Below are 24,348 nucleotides of genomic sequence, written 5' to 3' on the forward strand. Positions count from 1 at the left end.
GGGGGGTTTCTGGCCCAGGTCTAGCTCATGGGGGCGAAAGCCCAGTCCTGGGGACACCCTTGACCGGGAACTCTTGACCCCGGGTTCAGCCCATTTAGGGGAGTTTTCCTGTCCAGGATGGGTGGACATTCCCGTCCCAGAGTGACCCCACATCTGGAGGAAACTCCTGTGCCTGCCTGGGGGAGCACTGGGACTTCCCTCTCACCCTCGGGTGACTGCATCTGGGGTCTCCCCTGGCCTGGGAGTCTTCCCTGGGAGAGCATTCTCTTGGCCTAGGCTGACTCCCAAACCCCTGCATTTGGAGGAACCCTCTTCTGAGAGTGTGTCCCCCAGCCAGCCAGCTCTGGGCTTGCACACCAGAGACAGTGACCTCTGGAGATGGGGATGGACACATCTGGAGGGATGCTGTGTGTACTCTCATCCCAGGACCATGACAGACTCCCCCACCCCCTTCCCCCAGGATCCCCTCGGCCAGGATGGAACTGAAGGCTGAGGAGGAGGAGGTGGGTGGCGTCCAGCCGGTGAGCATCCAGGCCTTCGCCAGCAGCTCCACGTTGCACGGCCTGGCCCACATCTTCTCCTACGAGCGGCTGTCTCTGAAGCGGGCGCTCTGGGCCCTCTGCTTCCTGGGCTCACTGGCTGTGCTGCTGTGTGTGTGCACCGAGCGTGTGCAGTACTACTTCCACTACCACCACGTCACCAAGCTCGACGAGGTGGCTGCCTCCCAGCTCACCTTCCCTGCTGTCACGCTGTGCAACCTCAACGAGTTCCGCTTTAGCCAAGTCTCCAAGAATGACCTGTACCACGCTGGGGAGCTGCTGGCTCTGCTCAACAACAGGTGGGAGGTTCCTACCCATCCCGGCTGCCAGACCCTCTGTCAGGGTGCTTCCTCTCTAAGCCACCATACAGCCCATACCACCCTGCCCTCCAGCCCCCCAAACCTGCCACTCACAGCAAAGAGATCGGGGTACTGCCAAGCACTCAGTTAAGGGCACCCAATCTCTGACCCCAGCTGTGAGACATGGCCACACTCCCTGCAGTGATCTCTGCCCACCCTCCCGCCACTATGTCTCGATATTCTCCTCCCTTGGGGGATCCAGGCATACCATCTTTAAAGGGTAGAAACTATGCTATAAAAGCCATAGTTCCTGCCCTGATCTCTCTGCCCACCCATGCTTACCCACGTGCTCAGATGCCCAGCCCCTGGGCAGCCACTGCCATCCTCTGCCTTCTCAGACCCCACGGGGCAGATCCTCTAGACACCGCCCAGCTCTCCTTTCATGCCTCTGTCCAGGGCTGGATGCTGCCCTCCCTGCAAGGTTGGGCATGGGACACCGGAGGCCAGATGGAGGCAGGAACTGAAGGTCCTGCCGATCCATGCACTGCTCACACCCCCACCACACCCCACCCTGCTCCAGGTATGAGATACCAGACACACAGATGGCAGATGAAAAGCAGCTGGAGATACTGCAGGACAAGGCCAACTTCCGCAGCTTCAAGCCCAAGCCCTTCAACATGCGCGAGTTCTACGACCGTGCGGGGCACGACATTCGAGACATGCTGCTCTCCTGCCACTTCCGGGGGGAGGTCTGCAGCGCTGAGGACTTCAAGGTGGTGAGTGAGCCCCCTGGCTGGTGTGGGGTGTGAGTCAGCCAGCCCCCAGAGGAGGAGACTAGGAGCGGGCAGACCTCTGGGGAGGAAGTTGTGTGTCCCTAGGGTTCGCTTCTGGCAGGGGGGTACTTTGTTCAGCTCAGGGACGCATTTGCTCTTTGTGAGGTCCTCGGCTTCAGCCTTGTGTCCATGATGGCAGGAAAGAGAGCCTATAGTGTGCGCGCGCGCGCACACACACACACACACACACACACACATACACACACACAGCCTGGCAGGGCCCCTGACCCCATCAAGCTTACCTTCTGGGCCACAGGTGTCAGAGCTGGGGGTGGTGATGGGTAAGCTGCAGCCTTGTTACTCAAAATGAGGTCCAAGGACCATCATCTGGGACTTGAAAGAAATGTAGGACTTTGCCACCCCACTTCCCAGACCTACTGAATCAAAACCTGCAGTTTAACAAAATCCTCAAGTAGTTTGAATTAAAGTCTGAGAAGCACCATGAAACATGGGAAGTAAGGGAAGTTTTCTCTTAAAAAACTGGACAGATAATTCTCTCTGTGCCACCCGTCCCCTACCCCAGCCATTTTACACACACACACACACACACACACACATACACACACACACTGTCTGATTGGGTTCCCCCCTTGCCAACCCACAGAGTCAGGGTCTGAGGAAGAAGAGATGACTTGGGGTACACAGTCATGGCTGAACTGGAGACTGCTTCTTAAAATGGAAATGCCCCACAGATACTCATACCCTCCACACACAGACGGGGCTGCCTCAAAGCCAGCACCCCAGGGAGGGTTAGGGGAACTGACTGGCATCTCATGTGTCAGGTGATCATGGGCAAGTCATACCGGTTCTTGGTGGGTTAGAAACAGGCAGGGACTGTGGAAAGGGGCCAGAGGACCTGGAGCCATGTATGCAAAAGTATACCAAATGTGAGGGTGATGCTTGGAACTCTTCCAAATGCTTTCTAGACTGTCCTTCAATCCCCTGGATGAATAGTCATATTATCTCTATTTAACAAGCTGAGACACAGAGGTAGAATGAGTTGCCCGAGCTCGCAGAGCTGGTTAGTGACAGACGCAGGATTAGAACTCATGTCTCATTCAGTCCCAACGCAGTGTGCTCTTTGCGTTAATATTGCTGACCCTGGAGTCGTCACGTCCACTTCCAGTTCTGGAAATTGCTCTTGAAAACCCAGGCTCCCCTAGGACTCTTTTTCTGTCTATACCTGCCCCCAGTTCTCCACTCTCAGATCCTCCCCTTTTCTCCCACACTTGCTTGCTGCCTCCCTAGCATTATGGGAGCATGGACTGCATTTGTTTGTGTAGAAAGGCTGCAACCACAGTTATGCTTGTTTTTTCCTGCTGAAGTTACACACGACTTCCCAATCTCTTTAAGCCTTTATCTGAGACCAGTTTCATGGGCCTCTGTCAATACTGCTGGACAAAGTTTACATGACCACAGTCCTTGCTGAGCCAAGCTCATAGGGAGCTTAGCATGATGCAAGAACCATTTCCTTCCCACTTTTCCTTCCTCAAAACAGGAGAATGCTGGATTCCCCAGGGCCCAAGACCAAAGGGCTCCCAGGCTCACCAACTATATTCCCAAGGGTAGTAGAACTGTAGTTGATGGTGGAAGTGAAAGCCAGAGCCCTCCTCCTCTGCAGCATACCCCACACGCAAGCAGAAGGAACCATCAAGAAAGATAGAGAAAACCCATTAGATTGAATGGTTTGTAGTGTTTGGATGAGGAAGGGAATTGCTTGGCTCGACCTGGGAAGGTGCTAAGGAACAAAGTGGAGTTCATAGAAAGTATACAGTTGAGGCTCCATCTGTCCCTCACATCCAGAAAGATCCCAAGTGGTGATGTTTGGTTCATGGAAATGGAGACACTGAAATGTGATTGGTCCATGTTGTCTGAGGGGACAACCCTACACAGTCAGATGGAGATATGATTGGTTCACAAAGTTCTGGAGCAGTGTGAGTTCTTTCTCTTGCTGGGAAAGAAATACATGGCTAGGATCCCACAGGCCCAACACGGGCACTTCTTGGTTCTGGGTTGTCAGGGACCAGGTTTTTGCTGTCTCTGAGCCCATGTCAAAGGCCTGACCCTGAATGTAGCTGGACCCAAACCTCTCAGACCTTCCTTCTGCCCCCTCAGGTTGACCTCAACAGCCCCTTTCTACTCTGCCCATAAGAGATGTCCCTGCACAGATGGGAGTCTCATTGTGAGTCCATGTCTGACATCTCCCTGGTGGAGAAGAAGAGCGCTGGCACTCTGCTCCAGCTCCCTTCCCTGACGCTTCACCTTCTCCCTCCTCTCCCTCGTCCCATAGTTAACAGCTGCCTCTCCACCCTTGTGGTCTGTGCTAGGACACGAGGCGTGTGTCTAGCCCCTGGACAGATGAGGCACTGACAGAAAACATCTCTCTCTCAGGTCAGAGCTTAGGGGAGACCATCTTGGCATCTCCTGCTGCCTTGAGAGCAGAGGTTCTTAACTGGGGTCCGAGTCCAGCTCAAAGTGTTTGCAAAATAGAGTGTGCACAGGCACATGTGGACTCTTTTGTGGGTTCCAAGTGCGACCATCATCGAACAATAGGAATCTTGCTCCTGGAGGACAGTGCAGGGGGCATAGGAAGGGCATCCTCTGGTCCCTTAGACACCTCAGCTCCCATGGTGGGGGTCAGCAGCGACACGCATTCCCCGCAGATGTGCTTCTGAATCCAGCTGAACCTCAGGGGATGAACGTGGTCCAAGAGGTGTTTGGCCAGGTCCATCCCCCAGCTGTGGCTGAGTCAGCTTGGGAGAGTGGGGGGAACCTGGGCTAAATCTGGGAGAAACTGGTTTGAAAACACTTTGGGACTGAAAAGGCAGAGGGCAATGGGAAGGGTGTCCCCCCAGCAGCCCAATTGGGTAGGCCTCAGTAGCTCTCTCCTGAGCTACCAAAAGAGCTACCAAAGACCCACCCACAGGCCCCCTCTTCCCTCCTCTTTTCCTTCTCGGTGGGGTGCTTGGTTGCCAGGGCAACAGGGTCTGAGGCTCCACTCTCCCACCCCGCTTTGAGGCCAGCCAGGCCAAGGCAGGATAGGGGTTCCATGGAGGGGGCCCGGGGGTGCAGCTGTCTGCCGAAGCCTGGGTAGGGGTGGGGTGTCGGGGGGGTGAGCATAGTCGCAGCTGGTGCCAGCCTCCAGCTGCACCTTATCTGTCCCTGGCAGTGGGAGCTCCGATGTGGCTTGAATTCTGAACAGCACCAAGGGGAGGGGGCTGGCAGATGGTGGCCTAGTCTGCCCTGTGCCACCCCCTCTTCCAGCTGAGTCCCAGAGCCTTTGCCTGGGGGAGAGAAGTGGGAATTCATTTCTGAACCCTGGAAGGGATGGAAGGGGAGGGCAGAGAATGGAAATCCTGGGGGTGGGTATGCAGTGGGGATAGGATTCTCTCAGGAGAGGGTGGAATTGGGGGACAAGGGATAGGAGGACAAGAGTCCAGGGGACCCTGGAGTGGGGGCAATCTCCCAGAGGAGAGGTGGGCAAAGAAATCCCCCCAGTGTTCTGGAATCTTCTGGAGCACCTGGAGGAGGTGAGATGCTGATAGCAAAGATGCTGATAGCAAAGAAGGGTGATCCTGAGACCCAGAAATTGGAGGGAGAGGTCATCTTAAACAAGAAGAGCCAGGGATGGCAGGTCCCAGGGAGAGCCAGGACTAGCAGTGGGAGCTTCCTTATCCCCAGGGCCGGCTCTGCCCCTTCACCGACACCCCTCATCACACCACCCCACAGCAGCTCAGACCTGGGGAGGGCCCGACCTCACTACCTGGGTCTGTTCCCTCCAGCTAGGCAGGGAGTGGAGGGGCTGCTGAAGGGAAGGGCTGCCCACACTGCTACACACAGAGAAGAAAGGAGGGTTTGGGGCTACCCCACCCAGAAGCCCGGCGCTCTTTGTGTGGGGTTGTCGTGGGGTGTGGACGGGGGAGCATGCAGGGGGTGCAGAGGGATAGGAGAGGCTGGAGTGGAGAGGTTAGCGTGGGAAGAGGGGCACCCTGCCCTAGCCACTCTTGGATACCTCCTCCAGCCTTACCCTTCCCTTCTCTCCCTCCCTCCCTCCCTCAGAAGTGCCTGAGGTTGGAAGGAGACTGGAGTAGAGCCAGTTGCAAGAATCCAGGGGACCCTGCATTGGGGTCTCTCTCTCTCTCTCTCTCTCTCACACACACACACACACACACCCCTCCCTCAGGTGACTCAGTTTCCTCTCTCACCTCCTCCCTCTCCTCCCCCATCCCTTGCCGTTTCTGACTCTGCCCCTGTCCCAGACTGCTGTCAGCTAAGAAGCTACTCTCAGTTAATTGACCTCCGGCTGTTGGCTAAAGTAATAGGGAATTGATGTAAGTAAGCGGCTCTGGGGGCGGAGCCGGAAGTGGAGGGGTGGGCAGAGTAGTGCTTCGAAGCCTCGGGCTTTCTCCGGTCCCAGCCTGCGGAGAGCTCCGTGGTAGGGCCGCCACTGCACGTGGTGTGCATCCAGGAAGCAGAGGGGGCGCCTGCACAGAGGTCAGAACGTTTCTGCTGTGGGTGGAGCCGGATTGGGAGCATGCTTCAACTTTGTGGAAGGCAGTTTCAATTCCTGGGGGATGGTGAGGGAGACTGAATAGTAGGCACGAGGGGCTGGGGGTGGGAGTGTCGAGCTCCACTTGATTCCTTCTTCCCGTCACCGACAGAGGCCCTTGGAAGTGCCAAGCCTCGTGCTGGGCACCAGGGGGCGGCGGTGAACAGGCGGAGCCTGTCCCTGCCCTCAGGAGCTTCGAGCCACGTGCAGTACTCCCGGGAGGCTCAGAGTGCAGAGGGTGGTACTAAGGGAAGCCGAAGGGCTTCGGAGCAGAGAATCACGTGCCAGGGATGAGAGGACCCTCCACATCTAGGTGGGGTCCTTCCAATCTCCCCAGACCAGCTCAGCTATTCAGAAACGCCAGTTCTGGGAATTCCCTGGCGGTCCAGTGGTTAGGACCCCACGCTCTCACTGCCGAGGACCCGGGTTCAATCCCTGGTTGGGGAACTAAGATCCCACAAGCCGTGCGGCGCAGCCTAAAAGAAAGAAAGAGAGAAACTTTAGTTCTACAGAATGTGTGGTGTCTCCCCCAGCCCAGCCTCTCCCAGCTGATGACCAGTCTAGTTCTCTCCAGCAAGGGTCATGGTCTTTGGTCAGGTTCCCGAGGCACAAGCCTTCCCTTACTGTATGTGTGTACCCAGTATGTCTGTACCCTCTGGCTGAGAACCTTCTGGTCAGAACTCTGGCGTGGGGATTCTGGGAGGCAAAGCAGGGAAGGAGACAGCTCGAAGGAGAATGGAGCCTGGTTTGGGTGGAGGATGCGTCTGGGACTCCTGGGTTCTATTTTGGGCATAGTTTCATCTGGCTCCATTTCTCAGCTTCTAGGCTCAATTTCCTGTGAGCAAAGGGGGCTGTAAGTGGATTTGTAAATTATTCTTTGCCGAGGGGCAGCCTGTCCTTCAGCCTCTGGGCCACTCTGGCTAAGCCCCCCCGCTGGCCCATGTGTAGAATGGGTGTGCAGTACCGTTTCCTGGACACATGCATCAGACATCTTCCTCGTGGAAAATTTTAAAACAAACGTGAAACTGAGGTGTAGTCACCTTGAGGGAAAGTTCCCTTAAGAAGCTCTAAGGACAGAGACTCTCACTCCAGGCTCTCTAAGGCCACTCCTGAGGGAGAGGGAGGGCAAGTTGTGATTTTTCTGAGCTCCTATGAATTCTTGGAAAGAAAACCCTTTCCCACTCCTCTCATCTGCACCCCTTCGATGTGGCTGACAGTCCTGGAGGCCTGGGAGGTTGGGCTGTGTAGCTGAGTATCGAGTGTCTCTGATCGGTGTGTCGGCTCTTCGTGCCTGCCTGGGAACATCCCTCGGGGAGAGACTGCTGCAGTGGCCTTGACCATGGAGAGAGCAGCCAACTCAGGCTTCCTCACCACATACTACACGTGTGCCCCAGGTGTGCAAGCACACATGTGCACCTCCCTGTGCATGTCTGAGAGTGGGAGAATGCAGACGTGGACTAGGGTGTGACATGGACACAGGGATGGATGTGCACAGGGGCACACACAGCTCTCTTCATGTGTCTGCAGGAGAGAGCTCGTGTGCCCACGAACCTCTGGCCCCACGCAGAGCACATACCCGCCAAATTAATCTTCTCTTTCTGTCACGCTTTGCAGTTTACAAATTCCCTTTACTTTAGCTCCTGTGATCCTCATAATTCTGGGAGGCAGGAAGATGTTAATATCTTCATTTGAAAGATGAGGAAACTGAGGCTCAGAGGTGTTACATGACTTGCCTGAGGCCACACAGCCAGTAAATGACAGAGTGGGTGCCTTGACCTCAGATCTTCTAAGCCCGGGTTCTTCGTGTGTGACCATAGGAGCAGGGATGTGTGGTGGAGGAGGGTGCCCGGCTCCCCAGCTGCCCATGCTCTGTAAAGAGGTGGTGTGATGAGGCAGGAAGGGAAAAAAAAAGGATGCGAAAGAGAAGAACCCCAGCCTCAGTTTGAGCACACCATCTTGTAACTTCTCTGCCTCTTCATTGCACCATTTAGCCAAGTCCCAACCTTAGATGGACCCACCGCTGGCTTCCTCAGCCACTCTCTACCAGAGGAAGTCACATGGTTGGAATCACATTGTGTTCATGATCAACATGCCAGTGCTGCCCTGGCAACCCCACTGTGTTTTCCCGTCAACTCGCTCTCCCCAGTGATTACTGTAAATTTTTCTACGCCTCTCAAACCACCACCCTTCCTAGCCCCCCCTCACCCTCAGCAGATGACCTCACCTCCCACTTTACAGAGAAGATAGAAGTCTCAGACAAGATCTCCCCGCTCCTCTGGGTACCTGCCCCCAGAGGGGAACGTCCATCTTCTCTAGGCTGAAATCTCAACCTATTCTTACCATCTGATCTCCTTCTATCTTTATGGGAATTTTACCTTAAAGATTCTGCCTCTCCCTCCTTTGTAGTCGGTCTCTCCCTCTCCAGTGGAACCTTCCGATTGACACTGAAACATGCTTAAGATTCTCCCATCTTAAAATGTATAGCTATAGAGACTTCCCTGGTGGCGCAGCAGTTAAGAACCCACCTGCCCTGCCGGCCTGGACCGACTGCGCGGAGGCAGTTGGCCATGTGGAAATGCCTGATTTTGTTCCCTGCACACAGAGGAGACACAGCTACTGAAATCTTACTGGGTAAATTCCCAGGTACTGTGAAGTTCATAGATAAGAATCAGCCCAAGTCAGCTTTAAGGGATTTACCGTGACATTGAGAAGAAAAGACCGGGCTTCTAAAAAAAACAAAAGAACCCTCCTGCCAATGCAGGGGACATGGGTTCCAGCCCTGCTTCAGGAAGATCCCACATGCCACAGAGCAACTAAGCCCGCGCGCCACAACTACTGAGCCTGTGCTCTAGAGCCCGCGAGCCACAAATACTGAAGCCCACGCGCCTAGAGCCCGTGCTCCGCAACAAGAGAAGCCACTGCAATGAGCAGCCCGCGCACCACAGTGAAGAGTAGCCCCCGCTCGCCGCAACTAGAGAAAGCCCGCGCGCAGCAATGAAGACCCAACGCAGCCAAAGATAAATAAATAAATTTTTAAAAAATGTATAGCTATAATGACAGCTAATATTTATTGAGCACTTACTATGTACCAGGCTTTAGGTTAAGATAAAACCCAATAAACAAACGTCTCTCAACTCCACAGCCCCCTCCAGCTCCCACAGTATCTGTTTCTTTTCACAGACAAAATTCTTAAAATTGATGTATAGATTCCACTGTCTCCATTTTTTTCTCATCTCCATCTCACTCTCTAATCCACTCGGGCGGCCTTCCTCCCCCGGCCCCAGCACTCCACCAAAATGGTTCTCGCTAAGGCCGCTAGTGACCTCCATATTTCCAAAACCCACAACCATTTTTTATCCTTGATGTCTCAAAATCATTCAAAATGTTTGACCACCACCTCTGTTTTGCACTATTCTCTTTCCTAACAACGGTACTCTCCTGATTTTCCTCCTTTGTCTAGCCATTCCTGCCTCTGTGCCAGTTCATGCTCTTCCACTTGGCCATTAAATGTTGGCACTGCTCAAGTCTCAATCCCAAGTTTTCCTCTTCTCTTAAATTGTGCGGCTATGATTTAATGGAACAGCTTGATGAATTTTTCATTAGTATATTTTTACATTGGTGTATCTTAAAATGTAATATTTTACACATTACATCGGTATGTATTTACACTGGTATAAAATTGTAAAACATTTCTAGTGTCCTGGAAAGTTCCTTCAGGCCCTTTTCTAGTCAACACTACCCCATAGGAATTAACCACGTTCAGGCTTCTGTCAGTAGAGATAAGTTTCACCGGTTCTTGAACCTCCTAGACTATATGTATCCTCCGTGCAGTGTATACATGTCTGTGTCTGTCTTTTTTTGCCCATGACTATGTCTGTGAGATTCAGTCTCATTTTATATAGCAGTAGTTAGTGCTTTTTCAATGCTGTGTAGTATTGCCTTATGTAAATAGAGCACAATTTGTTTATCCATTCTACTCTTGCTAGACATTTGGGTTGTTACTAGTTTGGGGCTATTACAAATAAATCTACTATGAACATCCCTGTTCATGTCTTTGGGTTGCCATATGCACTCATTTCTCTTGGGTATATAACTAGGAGCTGTGGTTAAGTCATAGGTTAGGATTCTGTTTAGCTTGGGTGGATACTGCCATATCAGGCCATTTTTCTTTCTATCTCTTCTAAAAAAACTTTATATTCTATTCCTGAGCAGTCTCATCTTCACTCGTGATTTCAATTACCATCTACACACCGACAGCCGCCAAATGTCTGTCTCAGCCCGGCTCTCTCCTCTTAGCATCAGTTCAGTGGCGAATTTCCCACTTAACATCTCCACTTGGATCTCCCCAAGGCTCTAAGAAACCAGCATGTGCCAAACCAAATTCATCATCTTAGCTCCCAAACTAGTCCTGTACTTGTGTTCCTGATCTAGTGAGCCATTCAACCACTTATGCAAACTAGAAACCATCCCTGACACTCCATCTCCCTCGCCTCCCTTACCAGGTCTGCCAGTGTTGACTCCCAGACATCTCTACTCCATCCCCCTGTTCCAGGCCACCCCACTGCTCCATGTCTCACCTAGACTGCTGCAGTGGCTTCCTAACAGGACTTCTAGAATCCCTCGGGCTCCTCCAGAGTGGTCTCTTCAAAACACTGCTCTGATCACTTGAAATCCTTCCATGGGGAATGGGACCAGAATCCTTACCCAGCCTTCAAGGCCCTAAGGGCCTGCTCTCCCTCTATATCCTCTTCTTCTCAGCTCTCTCCTCTCAGAGCCTTTGCACTGACTCTGTTCTCTGGAATACCGCCCACCCCCCAACACATACACACACAGACCTTTACCTAATCACTCCTCCTTATTCTTTAGATTGCAATTCAAACATCACTTTCTCAGAGAAACCTTCCTCAGTTTCCAGTCTGGTTCAGATCCCCCTGTCATTCACCTCCATGGAACCATATTATTTTTTTCATAGCACTTTTCATAGTTTGCAATTAAATATTTATTTTTGTGATTTTAAAAAACTCTCCATTAGATAATAAGCTCCACAAGGACCCAGTCCCTTATCTGTTCTCCACGTGTCCTCAGCACATGGACACTCAGGAAATATTTGATGGGTAAGTGAAAGAATGGAGAAGAAGGAAGGGATTGATTTAGAGAGGGATGACCTACTTCCAGTCTCAAGCCTACTACTTGCTCTCCACGAGACTTGAACAGGTCTTTGTGCCTCAGTTTCCTCATTTGTCAAATGGGGTGAAATTACTCAAACCTGCTTATTTTGCTGGGCTGTATACGAATCCCCTGAGGCATCAGTTGAAAAGCAGGAGACATTCCACAGATGTGAGGGGTGACCGGAGTTCAGAAAGAGATGTGGAGAAAGTCAGAAAGCACTGGGTGGCCACACACAGCTTAAGAGACGTACTGGGTAGGGAGTGATGTGGGGAGGGGTCGCATCTTTGGATAGAGGGTTCAAAACTGAGTGTTGTTCTGCGAGCGTGTCTGCTTGGGTACTTCTCCTCTGTGTATGCTCCGGGGTCTGTGTGTGCTGCTTGATCCTTTCCTCACCTCCCCATTACTGTGAAAAATGTGGATTTGTCTACTAGATCGAGATGAGGAGGAGAGAATGTTAGAGGATGGAGGAGGGAGGAAGTGCAGTTGGGGTGTGTGTGTGTGTGTGTGTGTGTGTGTGTGTGTGTGTGTGTCTTCGTTGCCCACAAGAGGGCTGTGTGTCTGTGTGTAGTGCTGTGTAGGTGTGCAGTGTAGGTCTTTGTGTCCGTGTGGGGAAGAAGTGTCCAGCCACACCAGATTTGCTGTCCTCTGAAGCTGCTCCGTGTGTGCACACCCTACTCTCTGCCGAAGCACCCGGAGCTTCCCAGCCTTAGTTTCTTCCCCCTGGAAGTCCAATCTACTTCCTCTTCCAGAAAGGCTGCAGGAGGGGAACGATGCCCTCTAGTGGGTGTGGGGACGCATGCTGCAGCTTTCCCAGCCGAAGCCTCAACCTAGGCCGGTCCACCTCCAACCCAAGTCTGGAACTCACCTCTGAAACGCATCCTGGGGATGCGCAAAGCCCTCCAAGAGCTGAGGTCCCGTAGGCAAGAAGAAAATGCACACGGGACAGGAAACAGAAGAACCCACGAATTCATACAGGAGAAGCCTGAGGACAACAGCTGAAGGTGGGAGGTCTCTCCTCATCTCTGCAGTGATTTATCTCTGGTTCCTGTTTCTCCACGTGGCCCCTGGGTCCTGCTCTTTCTTTCTTTCTTTTTTAATTTATTTATTTTATTTTTGCTGCGCGCGGGCTTTCTCGAGTTGCGGTGAGCAGGGGCTACTCTTCGTTGAGGTGCGCAGGCTTCACATTGCAGTGGCTTCTCTTGTTGTGGAGCACGGGCTGTAGGTGCACAGGCTTCAGTAGTTGTGGCTCACAGGCTTAATTGCTCCGTGGCATGTGGGATCTTCCCTGACCAGGGCTCGAACCTGTGTCCCCTGCATTGGCAGGCAGATTCTTAACCACTGCGCCACCAGGGAAGCCCCGGGTCCTGCTCTTTCATTCTCACAGTCCCTGTCCTTAAGGAGCTACTGATCACTACTCATGCTTGAAGGAACTTGAGCAGAACTGGACCCTTCAGTCTGTTTCCTGAGTGGGCACTAATTATGCCCTGTGGAGTCAGGGAAGACTTCTCAGAGGAGGTAACCTGTGAGTAGGGTCTTGAAAAATGAGTAGAAATTCTCCAGGTGGAGTCCAGGGAAGGCATGGAACTGTGGATGAGCCTCGTGTGTCTGTGGAATGGGAGAAGGACATGGTGACTGGATGCTGGACCCTGGACTAGGTGGGGTGGAGGGGTGGAGAGGTGAGGCTGGAGGGTGACTTGCCAAGGCTGTGTAGGTCCCGGGTGGTGGGGGTTGAATTTTACCAAGAGGCACTGGGGAGTGAGAGAAGGTCTTTATGCGGAAGGGTGATTGGAATTACATAGCATGGACTAAAGATGGGGAGGAACTGCAGGGAGGCAGGGAGTTAGGGAGACCAGCTGGGAAGCGGTTGTTTAGGTAAAAGAGTGGGAGACCAGTCTGAGGGCAATGGCATAAGGATGGAGAGGGACCAGATCTCAAAGGCTGCTCTGGCAGCAAAGCTGAGGCCAGAGGTCCCACATCAGCCAGTTCTGATAGAACCTGGCACCCTGCCTGCCATCCCCAACACACTCCAGGCTCTCTGTATGCAAACAGAGGAGGGAAGAGATGTGGGAGCAGGGAGGGGGGAGGGAAAGGGGGGCAGGAGCCTGGGGCTGTGGGATGGTTAAGGAATGGAAAGGCCCAAGTAGACTTGTCTGACCCCCACTGGTCCTCCTCTGGCTCTGTGGAGGAAGGGTTAATAGTTTCCCCTCCCTCCCTCCCCTCCTCTCCTCCCCTCAGGTCACCTTCTAGGCCCTGGAGACTTGGCTGCTGGCTCAAGTTCCTCAACCAGTGGCCCTGAGTAATCAGAGTACACAGAGGGGCCAGGGGCCTGGGGGCAGGGACTGATCAACTGGGAGCCAGAGAGGCCTCAGAGACTGAGGGGCTGGGGGGTATCTGCGAGGCTGAGGGTTTGGGGGTACCTCAGGTTATTCCCAACACTCTCCACCTGACCCAGGACCCTGTACCGGTTCTGAGCTCAGTTTCTTCCACCCACCAGAAGAGAATTCCTCCACCTGCTCTCCTGGACTGTTAGGGGATGGGCAAGATGGGAGGGGGAGCGGTGATCTACCAGGAAGCTTTTCAGCTGCAAGAGACAGGGTGCCTCCCCCCAGTGCCAGGAACTGGCCATAAGTGAGTCTGTGGTCAGTGAGAGACCTCTGCTAATGGAACCTGAGCTGCCCCCCAAGCCACAGAAGGGAGTGCAGCTCAGCGTGGTGGTGGTGGCGGGTGCTGACTGAAGTAGAGTGGGGGGTGGGGGTCAGGGGAGGATCGATGGCTTCAGGGATGGCTGGAGGGAAACCGGAGGTCAAGGGAGAGAGTAGGGGTTCGGGGCAACCAGGGGTTCAGGAAGTAACTGAACGTAAGTTGTGTCAGCCCAGTGATCAGAAGGGAACTGAGGACCAGAGGAATAATTCGAGGGGAACTGCAGTGTAAGGGTGTATGGGGAGAAGTGGGGGGGCTCCATAAAATAATTGGGGAGATTCCAAGTCAGGGGGAATTAGAGAAGAATTAGAGGCTAATTAGAGGTGCCGAGAGAGTGTGGGGCTCAGATAACTCAGAAGAATGACTGGACCAGGTGGAAATGAGGGCAGAGGACTCAGAATTGGGGTGGGAAGGCAAGGGGCAGGTGGACTGGAGGGTGAGAGGGAGCCTGAGGGTGTGTGTCTTGGGGGATGGGCAGAGACCCTTGCTGGCCCACGTCGTGGCAGTGAGAGCAGAGGACTCTGCTAGGTCCCATCTCCCCTGGAGCCCTCGGGCTTTTCAGGCATTTCCACTCTGTCCTCGACCCTGTCTGTCCTGCTGGAGTTGGTGACGGGGAAAGGGGCTCCGGTCCGCTCCTCTCCATCTCCATCGGCCTCCCTTTCCCACAGCCATCAATTATTCATCGGCTCAGACAGCCGCCTCCCTGACAGGGCAGGCTGGTCCTCCTCTCCTCTCTAAGCCCCTCCCCACCTCAGCCACACTGCCACAGAGGCCCTGGCAAGGGAGGACGACCATCCAGGCAGAACAGACCTGGCAAGAGGACTGCCGGACCCTGCCTAGGATCACGCCTCCTCCCCCGTTCTCCTGCCCACCTCCCGGTGCCAGGAAGCCCCTGGAGAAGATGCCCATCCAGATCTTCTGCTCTGTGTCCTTCTCCTCTGGAGAGGAGGCCCCAGGGCCCTTGGGAGATGTTTGGGGTCCCCACCAGCGGCAACAGCGGGACAACTCAGAATCAGAAGAGGAGGGAGAAGAGAAGGAAAAGGAGGCAGAGAGGAAGGGGGCCAGAGAGGGGGACTTACCGATGGACTTGGTGGCCTTTGCCAACAGCTGCACCCTTCATGGAGCCAGCCACATCTTTGTGGAAGGGGGTCCAGGGCCACGGCAGGCCCTGTGGGCAGCGGCCTTTATCCTGGCACTGGGTGCCTTCTTGTGCCAGGTCGGGGATCGAGTTGCCTATTACCTCAGCTACCCACATGTGACTCTGCTAGATGAAGTGGCCACGACGGAGCTGGCCTTCCCGGCGGTCACCCTCTGCAACACCAACGCCGTGCGGCTGTCCCAGCTCAGCTACCCCGACTTGCTCTACCTGGCCCCCATGCTGGGGCTGGATGAAAGCGATGACCCCGGGGTGCCCCTCGCCCCACCGGGGCCCGAGGCCTTCTCTGGGGAGCCCTTTAATCTGCACCGCTTCTACAATCGCTCCTGCCACCGGCTGGAGGACATGCTGCTCTATTGCTCCTACTGCGGGGGGCCCTGTGGCCCTCACAACTTCTCAGTGGTGAGTGGGTGCCCAACAGTGTCTGCCATGGCTCACCCTGACCGTCACCTCCTGGGGCTGGTAACCATCCTGCCTCCCCCCACCTCACCTGGACCACCCACCCTCTGTGAGAGAGGCCTGGCCAGAGCTTGCCTGGGAGCCCCAGGGTCTGCAGCTGGGCTCTATTTCCAGGGCTGTGCCAGTACTGCCCTCCCTGTTAGACTCTTGAAACACATAGTTGGTAATTAGTTGCTGCCCTGAGGCCCCTGGTGTCTCCCTGAATATCCTCCAGCATGTCCAGCCCTTTCCCAGACCTCTCTGCGATCCAGCAGGGTCAGCACCTTAATCTTTCGCTGAGGTCAACCTTTGATCTGGTGGTGGGTGCCTATGCTTGGCCTTGACAATGCTGACTATCACCCCTGGACTGGAGCTGGGGCAGGTGCCCCCTGGTCTCTGGAGGTGCAAGAGAAGGGTGTGGAAGGGAGGCAGAGGGCTGGGGATATCCCCCCTCCACCCCAGCATGCCTGTTAGCAGCATCCTCATGTGGTCTTCCTGTGCTCCTCCTAGTGTGTGTGTGTGTGTGTGTGTGTGTGTGTGTGTGTGTGTGTGTGGTGAGGGAGAATAACAGGCCTCCTCTAAATCCTCCCCACTCCCCCTCCAGCTCTAAGTGGCCAGGGACCCTCTTCCCAGGGGAAGCCCTCACTAGGAGAGTCTAGGGCCTTCCCTGCGGAGGGACCAAGCGGCACCCCATCCTTTCCCCAGTTCAGCTTCCAGTTCCATCTGGCCCAACAGATCCCCTTCTGTCCCCTACAAGTGCCAGATGCCAGGCCTTCCCTTCCCATACACCCATCTCTCAGTCCCCCACCTTTTCCTAGTGCAGGGGCAGGTGGGTGTCATCATATCAGTGCATCTTGGACTGACTACAGACAGACAGGAACATGGAGGTTTTGGCCACTGGGCCTCGGACAGGCCAGGAGGTAGAGGATCATGGACCAAGGAAGGGGTCAACCTGGCTTTCTCGGGATCTAAGGCTAGAGCAGGCACTTCTCAGGCAGCACCACCAGGTGGCAGCACAGCCCACCTGCCAGCAGCACAGCCCTCTGAGCCAGCTTAAGGTTGCAGCTCCCAGCTGGCCTCAGCCACCAGGAGTCCCTCACATCCCCAGGAGGCGGGTAGGCAGGGATGCGTGTCCAGCCTGGACCCTGTGGCTGAAAGCCACAAAGCCTGGTAGTGGAGCTGGGGGATTAGGAGTTCTCTCTCTACCTCCTCTCTGGACTTCACCCACAAAATGGGGGATAGCACTGATTTTCTTTTCCAGAGGGGGAAGGAGGAGGTTGTTCTAGGAAGGGGGAAGGGGGCAAAGACTCTATTGACAAGTAACCCCTACTGCCTCCCTGTTCAGTCTAGCCTGACACTCTGTCTCTCTCTTTCTTTGGGCTGTGTCTGTATTCACCTCATGACTTGCTTGGTGGACTCTGTCACCATCTCTCAGTAGTTGAAGCACACTCACCCCATTTGTGGGAACCTGGAGGCATTCTGGGAAGCTGTGGGGAAAGGGCCATAAAGAATAGGTTCACTTTTCTCTCCATGGCTGTGTACTCAGGGCTGCAATAAGGGCTGCTCTGTGGCATGGAGTCGGGGGCCTGTCCCCAGAGCTGAGATCCCTTCTGCAGCCCTCATAGTTCTGCGCCAGCATTGACGAACATGCCAGGTCCTGGATGTTCAGGTTCTGGTGATAAGGGAACAGTGATGGACATAAGGGACTAATGGCAGAGGAAACTATAAAGCATAGCTTGGCCTTGGGGAGAGCAGGATTCCAGATGCCCAGGGTGAAATCCAGGAGAAGAGAAGAGAAGTCTCAGAAGGCCCTGGGCCTGAGGAGAGGGTCCCAAGGAGGGACCAGGCAGTGAGGGGCTCCAGATGATGGAGGTGTGTATGTTAGGGTCCCAGCGGGAAAAAGGTTAACACTTGGATAGTTTAGTCGAAAAGACTAACAGAGGGACTGTTTCTAGAGCTGTGGGCAGAGTTAAGGAAACCAATGAGGGGAACTGAGGCACCTAGAAATAGTGGGAAATTGTCATATTCAAGCTAAAGGAACACCAAGAGGCAACAGTGCTATGCAGGGAGCCCTCTTGGCAGAATTTGTGGTCACAAAGGGTCTAAGCCACCTTGAGAACACTTGCAGATAAATACCCTGGTCTCTCCCTTCTTCTGTCCTCTGATCCTTTACTGATACCTCCCATTGGTCAAACCCAACCCGAAGCCCATCCAGGTGGCAAAGGAACACAGGCAGTGCACCCCACAGGGATCAGCCTTCCAGGGCACACAGCAGGGAAAAGGACAGAATGGGTGAGAAGGAGAGCAAATGGAGAGTGGGCTGCTCAGGAGGGGTCATTCCTGAAGGGTTGAAACTCCACCAGTTGGAGGGTCTGGAGACAGTCCCTGGTGGGCAGAGGGTACTGGCAGGACTCTCAGGCTCTCCGCTCTGCTCCCACCAGGTCTTCACACGGTACGGAAAGTGCTACACGTTCAACTCTGGCCGAGATGGGCGTCCCAGGCTGAAGACCATGAAGGGTGGGACGGGCAATGGGCTGGAGATCATGCTGGACATTCAGCAGGACGAGTACCTGCCTGTGTGGGGGGAGACCGGTATGTTGCCTCTCACAGGGGGGCCCCCCTCCCTGTGGCTCCGGGCCTCAGCCTCCGTTGGGGGGCTCCTGGGCTCTACTGTGGGCCTGAGGCAGGCCGTGGGCTCTCCTTGCATCCTCCCAGCATCTCGCCATCTCCACCTCCATTCTACCTGACTGCCACACTCACATTACCCTGGCTCCCACTTCCTGGCTCAGTTACTCTCCAAGGTAACCAGCCATCCCTTTCCATCCGTGGCCACCACTCACTCTATAAATAACTCCGTCTCTTCTTGGGCTGCCTGCCGTCTGTCTGGTCTCAGGGGCCTTGGGACAGAGAGACGTGGGGGAGAAGGGAGAAAAGGAGGGGGAGAGATGGAGAGCCTCTGAGACAGTGAGAAATAATTTGAAACACCGAGATGCGTAACTGAAGCCAGGTAAGAAAAGAAGTATGTAGGATTCAGGGGTCATCAGGGTAGCACGGGGCTGGTGAACCCAGAAGGAGGCTGGGGATGGGCCAGGGGCCCTTGGACTAACTACCCTCCCCCAGTCTCAGTGTATGTTGTGGTTATTTCAGGAGAGGTAGGGTGCCCCCAGCTCTGAAGGAGGTTAGGGAGTAAGAAGCCCTCCCAACACACAGCCCTCTCATTCCCCTAGATGAGACATCCTTCGAAGCGGGCATCAAAGTGCAGATCCACAGTCAGGATGAACCTCCCTTCATCGACCAGCTGGGCTTTGGTGTAGCCCCAGGGTTCCAGACCTTCGTGGCCTGTCAAGAGCAGCGGGTGAGAGGGCCACAGGAGGCCGGTCCCAGGGTGGGTGGTTGGAGGCTCATGATGGAGGTGGAGTGGTGGGCAATCAGTAATGGGAGGGACAGGGGAGCTAGGGCCTGGGTAGCCATCTGACTAGTCAGAGCATGAATGATCTAACGGATGGGATGCTCCGTAAACTCGGAGACCCTCAGAGGCTGCACAGGGAGAGGCGGCAGGACTCCTGAGTTCTCCATCGTGTCAGACAAGTCCATCAAGGTGACTCGGGGAGAAGTCCCCACACCCCCCAGCTCCCCGGCTCTCCCAGCAGCTCATCTACCTGCCCCCGCCCTGGGGCACCTGCAAAGCTGTTACCATGGACTTGGATTTCTTCGACTCCTACAGCATTACCGCCTGCCGCATCGACTGTGAGACCCGCTACCTGGTGGAGAACTGTAACTGCCGCATGGTGCACATGCCAGGTCAGGCCCCAAAGTTCCAAACACGGTCCTGGGCCCCTCAGCCTGCACTGCCCCTCACCAGCACCCCATGCATGTTAACCTCCTGCCAACATGCAAGCAAGACCAGCTGGCTTCTCTCCACCCCAGTTCCAGCCCCAGTCCATACCCATATGGCTCTTGCCTCTCTGACCTCAATTCCTGCCCGGACCCATGGGGATGTGTCAGAGGGGTCCAGGGGTATGGACTTTGGGGTAGGTCACTTCCAGGACAGACTGGGGGCTGACTATTCCTACCCTCCCACCCTCTCCCAGCTTCCAGCTTTTAGGCCTTTGGTACCACCAGCATCACAAGACACCTTTAATCTCCATCCTGTACCACTGTCTTTTCTCCTCTCTAGGGGATGCCCCATACTGCACTCCAGAGCAGTACAAGGAGTGTGCAGATCCTGCCCTGGGTGAGCGCCCCTGTCCCAGGGAAGTCTGCGGGAGGGAAGGAGGAGCTGCCAGCCATATGCAGAGGGGTTTCAGAGCAAGCTCCCAGAAGCTTCAAATCACTCCTGGATCAGGCTTCACCTGAAGTCTCCTGTGTCTGACTTTAGCAAGGCCGGGAATAGCATCTCTAGAGGCCCCTGTGGAAAATGAACAGGGGTCATCTGGGAGGGGTGGCCTTCATCTGCTCCCATCAGCACCTCAGCTGGTTGACCCTGGAAGGCCCTGAGAGGATGAGATATAGGATTAAGAAATATCCATGGAGAGGCTGGGTGAGGATCAGCACAGGTGGGCACAGGGCCGAAGTGAAGGACAAGTCAGAAAAAAAGGAGGGGGCTCAGGCCTCCTTTGGGCAGGGCCAGGACGTGCGTGTCGGGAAGGTGCTGGCAGAAGGGCATCACTCAACTGGCACCTCTCACCTGGCTGGCACAGACTTCCTGGTGGAGAAGGACCAGGAGTACTGTGTGTGTGAAATGCCCTGCAACTTGACTCGCTATGGCAAGGAGCTGTCCATGGTCAAGATCCCCAGCAAAGCGTCAGCCAAGTACCTGGCCAAGAAGTTCAACAAGTCTGAGCAGTACATAGGGTAAGGGCTCTGACTGTGAAGGGTAATGGGTGGGCTCTGATGGGGGTTGGCAGACAGGAGGAAACTGAGATAACATGGGGGAGGCAACCAAAGAGTCTGAGGTGGGCATGGAGGGAAGATCAAGCCAGAACAAGCAGGAGAAGCACCCCTTCTTCTTTCCTCCTCTCTTCATCCTCATTGCTGTTACTGGGATCACCTCACAATTGCTGGTGCGTGGAGCATCTTTTCAATTACACCATCGCGTTTAATCCTCACTCTAAAAGGCAGGTATCCACATCAGCATCTTGTTTTATAGATATTGGAGACTGAGATTCAGAGAGGATAACTTGCGAAGGTCACCCAGCTAGTAAGGGATGGAGATGCGACTTGATCCGAGGTCTCCTCTCCCAACCCCTTTGCAGGGAGAACATCCTGGTGCTGGACATTTTCTTTGAAGTCCTCAACTATGAGACCATTGAGCAGAAGAAGGCCTATGAGATCGCAGGACTCCTGGGTGAGCTGCTGATGGCAGCTGTCCCCTTCCCATGCCATGGGCATGGTGTGACACCTTACCACCCGGAGCAGGCTGTTCACCTCCGTCCCACAAAGCCTCCTCCCCTGCCAGCCCCAGGGGCCTTCCCCTGCCCCAGTGAGCTCTGCCGCTCCCACTGTGTCCTGACCCCACTGACCTCCCTGTGGGCCCCCCTGCAGGTGACATTGGAGGCCAGATGGGTCTGTTCATCGGGGCCAGCATCCTCACTGTGCTGGAGCTCTTCGACTACGCCTACGAGGTAAGTGGGGGCGGGGCGCCTGCACGGGGCCACGGGAGGGGCGGGGTTCAAGCCCGCCCACCCGCCCACCTCCCCTCTTCCCTCCCAGGTGATAAAACACAAGCTGTGCAGACGGGGGAAGTGCCAGAAGGAGGCAAAACGGAGCAGCGCGGACAAGGGCGTGGCCCTCAGCCTGGATGACGTCAAAAGACACGTGAGGGAGCGAGAGAGGGGCGCCCTCCCGCCCCATCCCTTCCCCGACCACCCCAGGACCACCCCCTTGCCACCTTTTCTCCTTTGCCTCCCCCATGCCCCAGCGGCACCTGTGGCCCTTACGATAACCAGTGCCTGTCCTGTGCCGTTCCCCCAGAACCCGTGTGAGAGCCTCCGGGGCCATCCTGCCGGGATGACGTATGCTGCCAACATCCTACCTCACCATCCGGCCCGAGGCACTTTTGAGGACTTTACCTGCTGAGCCCCGCAGGCCGCTGTACCAAAGGCCTAGATGGGGAGGGCTAGGAGAGCAAGGGGGCCCCCAGCTGCCCCGCCCTGGGGACTCACTCCCCCCTCCAAGGCAGCCCCCCACTCCTGGGCGGTCTTTTCCTCTTGTCTGTGGTGAGGAAGGAGTCTTGACCGTAGAGTCCTCTCCCTGCCTCTATCCCATTGTTTTTTTTTTTTATTTTTTTAACAAAACTAATCTAAAACAGAAACTAAAAAGAGAGAACGGGGCGAGTGACCTCAGGCTGCCCCTCTCTGCTCCATGCTGCCTCCCACAGCTCCCAGCCTGAATTCTGTCTGTCTGGCTGTCTGTCATCTGAGTGTCCACCTACATTTTGCTGCCACCAGTCACCAAAGCCCCCTCCCAGTGGGGGGTGGAGGGGATCCTCGGGGTCTGGAATTTGGCCCCACACCAGAGAATGTACCTTGAAGGGGAGGGCTAGTAGGGGGGGCTTCCCCAGCCTTAAGAGACCCTCTCAGCCCAGTGACCGCCCCCAACCCCAAGTCTCCAGGCAGGATCCCGAGTCGTGTCTGTTCCCTCCCCACCACCTCACACAGTGTGAAGTCTCTAGGGAGGTAGGGGTGGGGAATCCCCTGAAGAAGTGGCACTGGGGACAAGCTGTGGCCCTGGTGCTGTAGGCCACATCCTGATACCTACAAGTTCACCCCCACCCAGAGCTGCTGGAGAGAAATCCCAAGAGGCGGCCCTCCTCTGCCATCCCATAAAAGATTCAGCTGGTTGGCTTCCAGCTCAGGGAGAGGGGCACTGGTGCCTAACCTCACTGGTCCCTCTCCCAGGGGCCCCTGCCGAGGGCCACATCCATAAATTTTCTTATGGAACTCTCCCAAGTCCTCTCCCGAAACGTCATTTGCTTCTCTCAACAACTTCATCTGCATTTTCTATTTCTATATGATACAGACTCTATATTGCTATATCTCTGTATATACTTTCCCCTGACTCTGTCTCTACTTCATCCCCTCTTGTCTCTAAGAACCACCCTCCCACCCCAAGTTCCCCTTCTGTGTTTCCACCCCCTCCCTGGTCTCTGAATGCCTTCGCCTGTATAAAGAGTTGGATTCTCCCCTGGTGTCTGTACTGTGTACACACATCCCTCTAAGAAGCACAAGGAGACGACACGCGCATTGTAACCTTCACACTGTCTCGGTGGCGACATAAAGGAAGCTGTGAATTACAAGCTCTGCCTCTTTCTGGCCTCACCTTCTCTCCCCAACCTGGGTACCCTTTGCCCTCCCTGCAGCCTTAACATTCCCACCCCTGCTTCACCCACCCCAATGTCCTTTGCCTAGCTGACTGTGGCCTCCCCATGGAAGGGGGTTGCTACAGAGAGAGCCCCTACCCATGGGATTGAGATCTGCAGAGACAGAGGGAGCTGTGGGTTGATGACTTCTGCAGCTGAAGCAGCGGGGTGCTGACAGGCAGAGGCTGAGGTCTTCAGTCAGTGGCCTTTGCCTCCTTCTGGATGCCCAGGCCTCTTTGCTCACCTAATACCCAAGCCCACCACTTATATTTTCTGGTAAGGTACAGTTTGGTAGTGGGAAGAAAGAGACAGGCCTAGAGGGGAAGTTGAAAGCTCTGCCGTTCTGTCCCTCCCTTCCTACCTTAAAGAGAAACCAGCGAGGTAGAGTACCTGCCATGCATTCCTCCCAGGCCAGAGCCCTGCCCCTTCACAGGCCTTCTCTGCCCAGCTGTCTCAGTCTCCAACCCCAGAACAAGACCTGTGGCAGGTCACCTGTGCATTGGCCTGCAGTTGGAGAGTGAGGATATAGGATCCTTGGGAACTCTTGGCTCCTAGGAGTTCCTTAGAGATCAGACTTCTCCAGAGGGAAGCAGGAGCAAGGCCAAAGGGTGTGTTCCGGATGGAGAACAGCAGGCAGGGCTATGGGTGACGCATGCCTCTGGTCTAATAAACTGGGTTTTAACTATCTCCTCTTCAGTGTCATTCTTCTCTTTTTTTTTTTGCGGTACGCGGGCCTCTCACTGTTGTGGCCTCTCCCGTTGCGGAGCACAGGCTCCGGACACGCAGGCTCAGCGGCCATGGCTCACAGGCCCAGCCACTCCGCGGCATGTGGGATTTTCCCGGACCGGGGCACGAACCCGTGTCTCCTGCATCAGCAGGCGGACTCTCAACCACTGCGCCACCAGGGAAGCCTTCATTTTTCTCTTATTTGAATAGTATTTAGGCCTTCCCACTAAGTGCTTAGAGCTGAGCTTGGCTTGGGGCCAAACAATCAGGGCAGGAGTAAGGAGGCGGGAGCAGGGATACTCTGGTCTTCCTGGGATAGGACAGGCTGACCATCACACCAGGAATGGTTTAACCACTGCGCAGGGGAAGAGGAAGAGGTCAAAGGCAACAAAGATCCCAAAGAGAAGTCCTAGCACAAAGGATTCTTTGGAGAGGGGTCAGGGTCAAACTTCAAAATAAATTTAAAATCTAGAAGCAGGTTAGGTTAAAGGTCACGGGGAAAGTTGGGTTTAAGTTCGAACGTGAGGTAGTTATTGAGGCACTTTATCTATGGAATGAGCCCCGGACTATCAACCAGAA

At 54.8% G+C, this 24,348-nt stretch overlaps 1 protein-coding gene and 1 pseudogene across 1 annotated transcript; both read left to right on the forward strand.

Annotated features, from left to right (window-relative positions):
* Window positions 1–476: 476 nt before the first annotated feature.
* ASIC1 (acid sensing ion channel subunit 1) lies at window positions 477–24,031 on the forward strand. The gene is given in 10 exon segments (XM_089920700.1): window positions 477–838; window positions 1,419–1,614; window positions 18,125–18,275; window positions 18,911–19,038; window positions 19,334–19,484; window positions 19,861–19,917; window positions 20,384–20,537; window positions 20,939–21,093; window positions 21,096–21,307; window positions 21,396–24,031. Coding segments are annotated over 10 exon segments (1,932 nt in total). The 3' UTR covers window positions 21,762–24,031.
* On the forward strand, window positions 12,838–16,293 carry LOC149747994 (acid-sensing ion channel 1B pseudogene; annotated as a pseudogene).
* Window positions 24,032–24,348: the final 317 nt, after the last annotated feature.

This window comes from Delphinapterus leucas, chromosome 11 (assembly GCF_059928025.1).
Source record: "Delphinapterus leucas isolate spDelLeu-1000000601 "Yukka" chromosome 11, BTC_Dleu_Yukka2, whole genome shotgun sequence".
Taxonomy (NCBI): domain Eukaryota; kingdom Metazoa; phylum Chordata; class Mammalia; order Artiodactyla; family Monodontidae; genus Delphinapterus; species Delphinapterus leucas.